The sequence below is a fragment of the Indicator indicator genome, chromosome 29 (genome assembly GCF_027791375.1).
Source record: "Indicator indicator isolate 239-I01 chromosome 29, UM_Iind_1.1, whole genome shotgun sequence".
In the NCBI taxonomy this organism is placed as follows: domain Eukaryota; kingdom Metazoa; phylum Chordata; class Aves; order Piciformes; family Indicatoridae; genus Indicator; species Indicator indicator.
The window spans coordinates 12,566,660-12,579,192 of record NC_072038.1 but is presented as its reverse complement, the minus strand read 5'-3'; the positions used below and the strand labels follow the sequence as shown (position 1 = coordinate 12,579,192).

Genomic DNA, 12,533 nt, shown 5'->3' with positions numbered 1-12,533 from the left:
TGCCTGAGACAGAAGTGCAACTGCTTCAGAGAGAGCAAACATCCACCAGGCAGGCCTGGCTGCAGGAGCAGACACCACACCTACCTTTCTTCCCCCTGTGTTTATGCGAAGTGGAGTTAAGAAGGGATCAAAAATCATATGGCTGGTTTCAATATTGACAGGTGACTGCCTTTTCCCAACAGAGCACAGATTCCAGGCTGAGTTCACCAAACCCCAAAAGGAAGGAACTGCAAAACACAAAAGAGTGCAAGTGTGAAAGGAGCCTGGAGAGGCTGAAGACGTCCACACGGCGCAGGGGCAGAGAGGCAGCTGAGCCTGTGACATGCCTGAGGCAGGCACACAGCCAGCTCTGCCAACACAGAGCTTCACACACAAACACCCAAACACTGCTTCAGGAGGTCTGTCTCAGCAAAGGAAGTCGTTGGCTTTTTCTCTGCCAAAGGTACCCAGATGCAATTGCAAATAGCAATCCAAATGCTGTGAGCATTAGGGAACGCTCCTGGGCAATAGGAATGGGGCTCAGCTTCTGAGGCTGATTCTGCATCCACTCCAAGTGTCCTTAGGCTGAAACCATTCCACTCAACCTTTTAAAAGGTCTCTTCATATTTAGAAGAATCCATTAAAGGTCACTGAATGATTCTAGTGGGAACCCACACCCTGTGAGCCCAGAGAGCAGCCCAGTCCTCTGTGCAGGGGCTGCCAATTGCTCAATCAATATACTCAAACCTTTCTTTAGTCAAAGTTTTGCTCTAAACAAAATCTGATTGGAAAAGCTGAAGCAATGCTCCTTCCCTGGACACACAATGGCTTGGAACTCGGGGGAAGCTCCTGCTTTTGACAAGCTGAATTACTTTCTGTACCTCTAACTAGAGAAAGAGGGAAGTCACCACAGCCTGCTTCTGCTGAGGGAGCTGAAGGTCCTGTTGCAGCTCAGAGCCAAGAGCAACCTGAATTCCTCCTTGGGTGCTGAAAAACTGTCTGACTAAACGAGTTAGCAGCAGCTACCAGGATGGAAAAAGGCCACACTTAGCTTTGTGCCTGCTGACTTTGGCCCTGTCTGAGGTACAGAGGACAACCCTGAGTGTATCATGGTTCCTCTGTGGTGCTGTGAAGCAGGTGGCAATCTCACAAGGCAGATCTTGATGCCTTTTTGGCTTTTGCTTTTCATATGCTATTAAAAGTTTTCATAACCTCTGAGCTTCAGAGCATCTTCTGATGTGTGTGTGACCAAGTGGTGCTGAGGCTGGAGCATGGGGGGGGGGGGGCTGAGTTCTTGGGACAGGTGTTTTGCCTTTACCAACCAGGTGCTTATAAAAGCTCTCTGGTCTTGGGGCAGGTGTTTTGCCCTTCCCCATCAGCCCCTTATAAAAGCTCTCTGGTTGCTGTGCCCAGCTGTATGCAGGGTTTTGCAGTTCCTGTTCTGGTGGGAACCACAGAGAGCTTTGGCTGGATTGGAACCCTGTGTTTGGGAGTCTTTATCCCATTCAGGAAGCCCTCCTGGAGGGGAGCTGTGTGGAAAGTACCTCCTGAGCAGTGCAGGCTGGGAAAGTGGCTGGTCTGGGTGAGTGATTTCCTGTTGTATTTTATTGAACAGCTCAGTCCTTGCCCTGGAGGTCTGAGCCTGCTTGGGTGCAAAGCTTTGCATGTACTTAGCTTCCTAAGTACATGCAGCTTCAAAGGGAGGTCAGCTCTAGGGTTCTCCAGAGTTTGCACTGAGGTAATGGGAAGTAGCTGGAGCTGCAGACACCCACCCCAGGTGTCAGTCATCTTTCTTTTGGATAATAAACCCTGTGCACAGCCACCCCTTGGTAGGATGGCTGCAATGCCTTGGAGAAAAGAAAAGCTTTGTGTGATCGCCAAAAGGAGCAGGCAGTATGGTCTTAAAAACCCCTTTGGCTCCTCTCTTCATCCTATCAGTCCATCCCCACTTCCACTGGAGACTTGCAAGGCTCCAGAAGCTCCCCCAATGGTAGTGCCAATGCTTTGAAATGGTCTCAAATAAATGTGGTGCAATTAAACCAAAACCCCAACCAGAGCAGAGTTAATTATTTGTGCTGTTTCTAAATACCACAGGATCTCACTTCAGTCAGGGAGAAAATCCCTCTTTATGCAGAGGTCTGATGGAGAACTTGAGGTTAATTGTGCTAGCCTGGCTTGTCTGGGTAAATCCCCCTCTGCTATCTGAAGCAAGTAAATTAATTGTGGCACTGTAGAGCTCTGGGTTCAAGAGGGAAAATATTAAAAATGAAATCTGTTGCTCAAATGATTTCTGGTGTTACTGAAACAACTTGTGGGCAGAGATACTCCTGCTCTTGGTAAATCATTTAGCAAGCTGCTTAAAGACCCAAACAGGACAGGGGGAGTGTGGGAGAGTGGCACCCAAACAGCTATGGTCCTCCATTCCCACTGCTCACACAGCTGCTGCTGTCCCTGGGGTTGTCTCAGCAAAGCTGCACTGGGAGATAGCTGCTACGAGGGGTGTCTCACTCTGGTGTCTCTGCTCTTGGCAGGGAAGCCTGGCACCTGCCCTGCAGGGTGGAGAAGGTGGAGCTCCAGTGCTGTGATGCTGCTCTGCAGAGGTCCCACTGCTCATCCAGGCACGTGAGTCTGTCTTGGCGTCTCTCTGAACGCTCAGGAAGCTCATGGGCAAGAACTCTCCAGTATGTGCCTGCTGCCTGTCCTGGTCTGGCCCAAGGCTCAGAATGGCTTGCTTTGTGCTCCTACTGAAGGTTCAGTGAGGGTAATTGACCTAAGCTAGCTGGGGCTGGGGATATTATGCAGTATTAATGTCTGATAGCATTTAATTAAGTAATTAGTGTTGCTGCTGAAATGATCAAAGTACCAGGAAAGTGATCAGAACCTTCACAGACAAATCCAAGGAGGCTTCATGTAGGAAACCAAGGTCTGACCTAAACACAAGGACAGAAGGAGCTGCTCAGTCTAGAGAAGTTATTTCCTGAACCTAGCAAAGCATATCCAGGTGTTTGTTGGTTTATTATTGCAGTTCAGCTACCTGACAGGGCTAAGCATTCAGTGTCCCTTTCCCCACACTGGTGCTGCCATGAGGCTCTGCTCTGTGTCAGTCAACCTGAGGCACTGCAGCCTGCTCTGTGCTGGCCAGCAGCTACCCTTACAAGCTGGCTTGCAGGCAGCCCCCACACCACTTGCAATCCCATCTCCAAGGTTCTCTAGCTACTGATTGTTCCACCAGAACTCTGTGTGCTGCTCACCTCTGCCTTCATCCATGCATCCCCCAAATCCACACTGCTGGGCAGCTGTTCCAGCCCTGAGCAAGCAAGTTCCATAGCCATAGGTGATAAGGCTTGGTCTGATCAGTATCATGCCCTCAGCCTTCTTGCAACAGAAAGAAGACTGGAGCCATTCCAAGTCTCTTTCCTCTCTGCTGGCAGGCTCTGGACAGCCTGTGTGTGTGCTGGCGGAGCAGGGGAGGCTGTCACTTCTGTTTTATACCTGTGCTGAAATCCTGCTGTCCTTATTCCGCCTGTATCTTACTGCAGCTGCTCTGTTTTCAATTTACTGGGAACAATTTCTATTGAGATAGATGAAGATGCTCTGGTATCAGCATGACACAATAGGATGAGGGATTCTGATGGCTTTTCTGCAACCTATGCATAACAACAGTGAAATAATAGCAGCTAGGACAATAAAGCAAGGACTGAATAATCTTCTCCTGGTGATGAGTACCAAGGATTTGCCTAAATAAATGCAAGCCTCCCCTCTCCAGAGCAAAGCAGGGAGAGAACAGCATCCCATGAGGATGCCCTTCTGTAGGTGCAGCAGATAAGGATAATGGTGCTGACTGCAGCCTCTGGTGATGGATGGGTGGCTGCATTCCTGTGCTGAAAGCAGCTTTCCCGGGGGGGTGGGGGATCAGAGGTGCTTGCTGTGCACAACATTGTAACTACCTGAGCTTGGACAGCACTGGACTCTGAGGTCTAGGTGATGGAAGGCCTGTGGACAATTCAGTGCTGTCTCCTAAGCACTTGTCTGGCTGTTGAGGGCTTGCTCAAATCTCAGAGTTCCACCCCATGCTCTGCTTCTGCACCCCCAGAATGAGATACAGGTGGAGACTGTCCTGCCACCACCCCCTGCTCACTGGTGTCTCCCTGACCTGAGCATCCTGCTTCCTGCACCAGCACTTGGAATGAGCAGGGCATGGAGCCAGGGGGAGCTGTGCTAACCTTTCACCGAGGAAAACACCTTGGGATTGGGGCTGGGCAATGCAGGGACTCTGGCTCAGGAGAAGCTACAGAAGCAACTCCACTTGCAATCTGCATCAGTTTCCCAGGTGAAAAGCAGCAAATGTGATCCAGTTTTCCCAGTGCTCATCTCATAGCTGCTCATCTGCCCCTGGGCATCTGCTGCTGGTCACTGCCAGTGGGAGATGGAGTTGAGTCATGACAGCCAAGCTGCTCCTGTGCTGCCCTGCTCTGAGACTAGAGCTGCCTCTCTGGAGTTTGCTCAGCTCTCAGGAGCACAGATTCTCTGAGCTGAGGCTACTCTAGAGTTCATCAGCTTAAACAAAAGCAATGCACTTCCCCGTGCAGCAGCTCCGTGTTTAGATCCTTAAGCTCTGACTCCAGCCCTGGCTGTAGCACACAACACAATCAGGTTGCACTTGTGCAGCAATTATTCTTGCCCTGAGTAATTACTGCCCCTCAGATGAAATCTTAGGCTACTTATTGAAACTGGGAATTGAAACCACAGAGAGAATCAGCTATCTATGTACATCAATAAAGCAGGCCATTAATTATTTCCACCTACTCAACTTGAGGCAAATCACTGTACTAATGCCTCTGGATAGCCACAGGAGCTGTTCTGCTCCTGCACAAAGGCTCTTCTGAAAACCAAAGTGCTGCTCTCCTTGCAGCCAAAAGGTCTCAATCCTGGGAGTGCTGCCTGCCTGTGCAGGGGCAGAGAAGCTCCTGGTGCTGGAAGGTTCACAGAGCAACTGTGTCTAGGATGGGAGTGAAAACAGACCAAGGCCAATTTGCTTCAAAGGTTAAAAAGCAGCTGGGATGTGTAGTGGAGCTGGCACAGGTTGCTCCTCAGAATGCCAGTGTTGGGTGAAGCAAACCCTTGGTAAAAGAGCTGAAAATGAAAGGAGGCAAGCAGCAGCCTCTGCCCGTCTCCCCAGCACTGAGCACACAAGTGGGCTGGCTCTGTGCCCCTGTCTGCCATCCAGCTCTGCTCTGTCTGCCAGTGCTGGGCTCCCTCTGTGACCAAGGCTGCAGCAATCCCTTGGCACTCAGCTGGCATTTCCTAACCCAGCCTGGCCTGTCCCTCGGTCCTCAGCCACTGCCAGGCTTCAGCAGCCTGGCAATCCCAGCTGAGTCTGTCTGGCACTAGCTGTAATCTGGGGGGTGGAGAAGAGAGAGTTTGGCCTGGGTTTAAATGCAGAGGGAAAGGGAAAAGGATGAAATGCTACAAATCTGCACTGGTTCCGCTCTTTTGAGAGGGCACTGGAACACAGGAGAGCAGGATCTGAGCTTGATCTCCAGAAGCAGCCTTTCCTCTGCCTGTTTCAGCTTTGTGTGGGGGTTTGAACTGGGGCTATGGCTACACAAATGTGACTGTTCCGACGCAGGAGGAGAGAGAGCTGAGGGTTTAGAGATGATCCATAAGAAAATGGAAGAAAGCTTCATAGAGGTGAAACTGGAACAGAGCAGGAAGTTGAGAGAAAAGTGATTTGGAAGTGCTTGTTTCAGGGCAGGGTGAGACTGCTTAGCAGAGGCAGCTAGGGCTCCTCTGTGCACTCAGCTTTGGTGGAAGGTCTTTGGGACACTGTCGATCCTCGTGCTGAAAACCTAGCACTGAAAGGAGGAACAGAAACCATTACAGAGCAGAGAGCATTTGTTCCAGCAAGGAGCTGTCCCTGTGCTTCAGAGCTCGCTGCTGCTCCAAGATAGCTTTCAGTGGGCTGGGATTTAACTCTTGCCAAGGGCAGTGTCTGCCAGCACTTGGTGTGCTGGGCTGAACGCAGTGAGCACCACAGCCTGCAGCCAGCCGGGGCAGGAGGGACTGGGTTTGGAGAAGGCAGGCAGTGGGCTGTGGGGTGAGGGTGAACACAGATCTGTGTGACAGTGGCCTCCCAAGCATGGCTGTAGCTGTGCTGTGGTTTCTCTCAGAACTCTTATAGCTGATGGCAGCAGGGGTGCAGGAATGTCCTGGCTCTGCTGACTTGCAGAGACAAGTGAGGAGCAAGCACTGAGCACTGCAGCTCAGGTCTGATGGTCTGGGCTCTGCTGTCTTCTAGAGCAGGCAGATTTCTCTGGCCCTGCCTGGGGGTGCTGCTCCCACAGAGGGGTTACCAAAATTCTGTGGCTGGCACTGTTCTTGGAAAGCCCAGGAGCCCTCAGGACAAGCTGCACTGATTCAGGGGCTGGGATAAAAGGTGTCTGGGCAGTGCTGGTATCTTAGAAATCCCACGGGGTGCTGCCAAACCACAGTTCTAAACAGAGGCATTGCCAAAGAATACTTGGGAAAGGGATGAAGCCTCAGCCTCTGCCCAGCTGCTACTCCAAGCTCTTCAGCTCCCTGCTGCCCAGTGAGTGATCTCCACTGGGTGCTGCTGTGCAGTGCTGTGTGCACCCCATGGGGCAAACACTGCACAGGACACCAGTGGCTTCCTACCCAACAACCTCCTGCATCCTCCAGCAGCTAACACCAGCTGGTACCCAGTATGGTGAGTGCAGGGCTGGGCACTACTGACTTGGCAGTGCTTAAGTGCATTCTCTAAGGGAGATGGGAAAGGATTGTTCCCTTGGTCTTGAGAGCCTGGGCCACTTACATGGGCTGAAAACTCCATCAGTGTGGTGGCTTGTCCAGAAAGATCCACTAGAAACATAAATAACTCTTTCAAGGGGCAGGAAACTGCACTGATGCCAGGCTGCCTGCAGGCCCCCTACAAGCTGAGGAAGTGACCTTCCATTCCTCACCAAACAGCTGAAATGGAGCAAATAGCTGGAGGAACAGCTGCTGGTGTACACCTCAAACCTGCTTCTGCTTGTTCCAACCATCAGTGAGCTGCTCAGTGCCCCTGTTGGCTTCTGTAGCAAATGCCAGCAAATGCTGGCTGCTGGAATTCCTCTGCCATGGCTTTAACTGCCAGGTGTGTTGCTCATGGTGCTGTACTCTAGTGACAAGGTCATGTTTCAAACCTTTTGCTCCATTAATCCATTCAGGTTTGATTTCTGCTGTGCCCTTGAGCTCCCAAACAACCTTGCTGATCTTGCTGAGACTGCTTTTGGACAGAGATACAGCAAATGAAACTGCTGAGTTCTGTCAGGGAGGAAACATTTTGCAAATGTATTGGTTTTCATAAGGCTGGGAAGGCTCTTAAATACTCACCTAGAGGTGTGTTTAATGATTCCAGCAAGTGTTTTCTCAGTTACTTTGAAGCTTCTCTGTTTGACTGCAAACACAGCATGGAATACAGATTGTGATCTGCACTCTTCTATCCTTTTGCTCTCTGAATCAGCTCTCTGCAAAAGAGGGTCTGGAGTGGGTCTAGAGCTTGTTTAGTTCTGTGATAGGTGCTAGAGCTTGAGGGATGTCAGACCAGCCATAACTTTTTCAGTGCTGTAATTTGCTTAAGAAAAGGCCTTCAGGTGGTGTGTTAAGCCATGTGAAGGCACTGTCACAATTATCCATCCAAAATTACCCCCAGGGGACCTTAGAGGGTCTGGGTGTTGCTCAGGGATTTGAAACGGGCAGAATATGGAGCATTTCCCTCGCTCAGTGTCTCAAATCTCCTTGTGAGTGGCTGTGCTGATGGATGGGGGCACAGGCCAGGGATTACATAAAGAAGGAGCCAGAGGACAAGTGTGAAGGCTGTGCAGCAGAGCATGGCTGTGCATCCTGGCAGGCTCCCAGTGGCTGGCAGGAGGTCAGGAGCTAATGGGGCTGAGTGTCAGGTCAGAGAATGGACCCCCAGGGACAGGCTGCTCAGACAGGATTACTGCAAACAGCTCAGGCAGGCTGCTGGTGTAAGCCCCAGGGCCAGGGCAGAGTGGGCTACTGAAGGTGGAGGCTAAAGAACCTGACTGCTCTGCTGTCACTCTTGGATGGCTGATCTGCTATTGCAGTGCTAACCCAACCATGCCTGATCTCACTTGAACACATGAAAGACATCAGAGAGACTCCCCCAGGTTGCTTTGGAAGCTTCCAGCTGCAGGCAAATGCACAACTCAATCTAGCAACTGAATCATCAGATTGGCTCAGGTAATGGGCAAGGCTTGGACACTGTCTGGGTGTGAGGCAGGGTTTGGGGTGTGCTGATGTGCTGTGCAAAGGGAGCATGCAGCTTTGAGCTGCAGAGCCAAGGGGAGCAGCTGAGCTGTGAATGCCAGGTGTGTGCTCAAGGTCAGCTCAAACAGCCCCTGCAAGGACACCTCTGTTTCCAGCCAGCAGCTCCACAAGCTGACTGCAAAGCAGCAGGAATCTTCCTAGACCTCTTCCTTAGCCAACTGTTCTTAGCTGTGTCTCACCCCAGTGCCATCAGAGCACCACAAAAGGTGCTGGCAGCTGGCACAGGTTTGTCAGGCAATAGCCATGGGCACTTCCTTTCTGTGGCTTGTGATGACTTCTTTCAGCTTTTGAGGATTGTGAAGCAGAAGTGATGGTAGTGGTGTGGATACATGGAGTGTTAGCTGGCAGGGCTCCAGTTTGCACTCTCAGTGGGAAGGTGACCTCAAGCTGTGGTTTAGGTCCATGGCATTGTGCCTTACACCACTGAGGCACTGCTCATAGAAGTAATGTCCAGAAGGCTTAGTAAGGACAGAGCAGTAGTCTGCAGTGTTCTTGCTTTTGTCTAACACAAGGCTGCAAGGGTGAGTCTGTGACCATAGATCCTGCCAGGTGCTCCAGCTGAAGCCTCCTCTGGGGTTTCCCCAGAGTGAGCCCCAGGCTTGCAGCCCAGGCTGTGCTTCCTTGCTGATGGTTTAATCCAGTCTGCGTTGCCCTGGGCAGGCAGGACGTGCAGGGGTGTCCGAGCCCTGAGGGCACAAACAGACTTTTTCTTTTAAGAGAAGCTTTCTGTCTTGATCTCCCACAGCAGCAAACACCATGACTCTGCTGTCTGAGCTTCAGGGAAGGTATTTGAGGAATCAAAATAATTCAGTTCTCAAGCAGCTGTAGAAATGCTGCTGACCTGTCATGGCACAGACTGAAATAAAACTCCCTCCTGGCCTGCATTCATCTGAGCAGAGAGCAGCTCTGAGCTGCCTGCAGCCTGCCTGCCCTGAACGTGCTGCCAGGCAGGTGGGAAGTGCTTCTTGCAGGAATGGTCTCTAAGCAAAGAGGTGAACAGAAGCCACAAGGCCTTGGCAAAACAACCCCACACAATTCCCAGGGTTAGTGCTAGCAACACTGCAGCCCAGACTGAGCTCCCCTGTTGCTCAGTGGTGATGAGGGAGCAGCAGGGCAGAGCCCCAGCCTGCCAGGCAGGCAATTGTCACCCAGCTCAGCAGCAATGCTTCCTCTTTGTTCTGCACTATTAGCTGTTGTCAGCCAGGGTAACAGATATATTCATTATGCTGCCAAAGGAACCCAGCAGAGCAATAGAATGACAATTCCTGCACCACTTATAACCAGCCTACTGCCCCTGTGTACAAGGGGAGTATTAATTTATTTTCTGTAGCATTAACTGTGGCCAATTTAATCAGAAAATACTCTCTATACATCACTCCTGGGGGCCTGGCTCAGGGAGGTGCTCCTCACTCTCAGGATGTGCAGCAACACTTTGCTAGGTTTGGGTGTGAGATGCTTCAGGGCCCTGCCAATGCCTGGTGCTCTTCCTCCACTGATCTGCTATGATTGTGATTTTCAGCAATCCTCACTCTTTTGAAACCTCAGGGTGATGATTTCAGAGGCAACACATCCTCAGCTTGAAATTCCTAACAGCTTCCAAGGGAAGCAACGTGAGCACTGAGTGCTTCCTGCCAAGGCAGCAACAGCCACCAGTGGGAAATGATCTGGCTTGGCAGAAAGCAGGGACTCTTGGGGCTTCAGATGGGTGTCCTGCAGGTTGGCTTGGGTGGAAAAACAGCCAGGGTTAGATTACCTGAAGTTCCCTCCTGGTGTTTCTTTTGCCTGTGTTGCAAGAACTTCTGATCACTGGAGCAAAAGAGCCTCTAATGCTTTGCTGAAATGTTCTGTTGGGGTTCAGCACTGCCTTACAGACATGTCAGGAGTACACTTTGCTTGCCAAAGGCAGTAAATTAACCATCCATACCTAATTCTAAATGTGTGCTTAATGTCTTTTACAACCCCTGGGACTCCCCATTTGACTTCTCCTGGCATGCCTCAGCCCTGTTCTGTCCTCACTACACAGCAGGTGAAAGCCAAGTGGGCACAGCCTTGGAAACTGAAGACATCTGCAGGGGGCTGGGGAAGACTCTCTGGGTTTGCTCACACAGTCACTGAGTTTTGCCCATTTTCAGTTTTTTTTTCCTTTAAAACATGCTCTCCAGTTTGCAGGCTGAACAACTCCATTAGCTGTGACCTCTGGGAAGTGTCTTCTGTGATTCCATCTGAACCTCCTTGCTGCCATCAGTGGTGGAAGGGTTTTGTGATGCACTTACATCACATCTGTTCAGATAGGCTGCCTGAGGTGCAGGGCCATAGAGACACCAAGGGCCTGCCTGGGGCTCTCCAAAGGTGCCAGTCGTGAGGAGGTCTCCAGCTGTAGGCACTGTAGGAGCAGAGCAGGTGGCAGAGGTCCTGCAGCCTAGGGAGGTAGCAGGTAGAGCTGTGAGCCTGGGATGTGCTGGAGCAGCAGCAGCCTGCTGCAGGGGGCTCAGACCCTGGCAGTTGACTGGCACTGCTGTATGAAGTTTTGGCAGCAGTGGCGCAGGCTGGGCGGGCTGCTCTGGAGCTCAGCACATTAATCCAGGCTCCAGCTTTCATTAATGCTGATGAGCAAAGGCAGTTAATTGAATTATGTATGAAGTGCTGCTGATTAAATAATATTTCACTCCTTGCTATAGAATTAACTCTGCTTTATTAACAGCCACTGTTTTCTCTAGCAGTGAATGTCAGAGGGACCTTTCCTCAGCCAGCCACTTCCATTTTTGTAACCCTCTGTTCATGGTGCTCAGTGCTTACCCAGCGATTCCTACTTGGAATCCAGAGGAGGCCACAAAGGTGATCCAAGGGCTGGAGCACCTCTGCTGGGAGGGAGCTGGGGTTGTGCAGCCTGGAGAAGAGAAGGCTCCAGGGGGACTTTAGAGCTGCCTTCCAGTTCCTGAAGGGATCCTCCAGGAAGGCTACAGCGTGCCTTTTCATGAGGGTGTCTGGAGACAGGCGAAGGGGGAATGGTTTGAAGCTGAGGGAGAGCAGGGTTAGAGTGGAGCTGAGGAAGAAGTTCCTCAGTAGGAGGGTGGTGAGACTCTGGCACAGGCTGCCCATGGAGGCTGTGGCTGCCTCCTCCCTGGGGGTGTTCAAGGTCAGGGTGGATGAGGCCTTGAGCAGCTGAGTCTGGTTGAGAGGTGACCCTGCCCATGGTGGGGAGGTTGGAGGAGAAGATCTCTGAGGTCCCTTCCAACCTGAGCCATTCTGTGACTGTGAGGTGTATAAAGGCACAAGTTCCTGGGGCTACAAATAGCAGCAAACATTTCTACCACAGAGGAAGGCTGACAAAGCACCGCTGGGTTATTTGCAGTGCAGAGGACACACAGCCCTGAAATCATCTCAGTAAAAGCTTTCTGGTGATGCTCCTAACCTGAGAGGGTTTCAGAGCGATGGAAGGCAGTACTGCAGTGCACACCCAGTGGTGTTGGTAGTGTGGAGACCAAGGGTGATAAATTTTCCTGCAGAGCACAACACAGGAATGCAGCATTCCACTGTGCCATGTTACTCTCTAGTCTGTTTCAGAAACCCAGCTGAGGGGCAGCCTTGCCGAGGCAGCTCTGTAGAGATGTGAGAGGACTTCTCCTCATTTCCAGGGCTCACGCTTGTCTGTCCCCAGGGAAATAATTTTTTGTAATTAAGTTGATGTTACAGCCAGAGAGTGAAGGAGATGCTTATGGAACATTGTCTAATGAAAGTGGATCAGATATTCCCTAATTCAAACTGCCAGAACACCATCAGCTGGGATCAGAGGCTGCAGCAAGGCCTCTAATTAAGGTTCTTCATTGCTCTGACATGGTTTTCCCCTGGGGATTCTGTTAATTACCAGCTCTAAACCAAAATCTCCAGAATGCAAATACTGTGTTTGAGACTCTGCTTCCTGATCCCAGTGTCCATTCTGATCCCAAGGAGTCTTTCCAAGAGCACTCTGAGGGCAGCAGCGATCTGCACACCTGGCTGTGGATGGAGCACTTGGCTCCAAGAGCCAGGAACTTGGAATTCCTTCCTCTTTCCTTCTGAAGACCTGCAGGGTTGGCATCACAGGAGCACAGAGCTGCTGGGGAGCCTGAAGCAAGTCCTCTCCCAGCTGTCTTGTGTCAGGACTGCTGGGAACAGTTAGGGGAGGGAGATAGCAAATCTGAGTGAGGAGTAAGTTCCTCTCA

At 51.2% G+C, this 12,533-nt stretch overlaps 1 protein-coding gene across 1 annotated transcript in view; it reads right to left on the bottom strand.

Moving 5' to 3' along the window:
- CA10 (carbonic anhydrase 10) overlaps positions 1-12,533 on the bottom strand; it is a 131,047-nt gene that overhangs the window by 82,037 nt on the left and 36,477 nt on the right. The window contains exon 3 of the mRNA XM_054393949.1: positions 85-227. Coding sequence (XP_054249924.1) covers positions 85-227 — 143 coding nt within the window. The remainder of the gene's footprint in view (positions 1-84; positions 228-12,533) is intronic.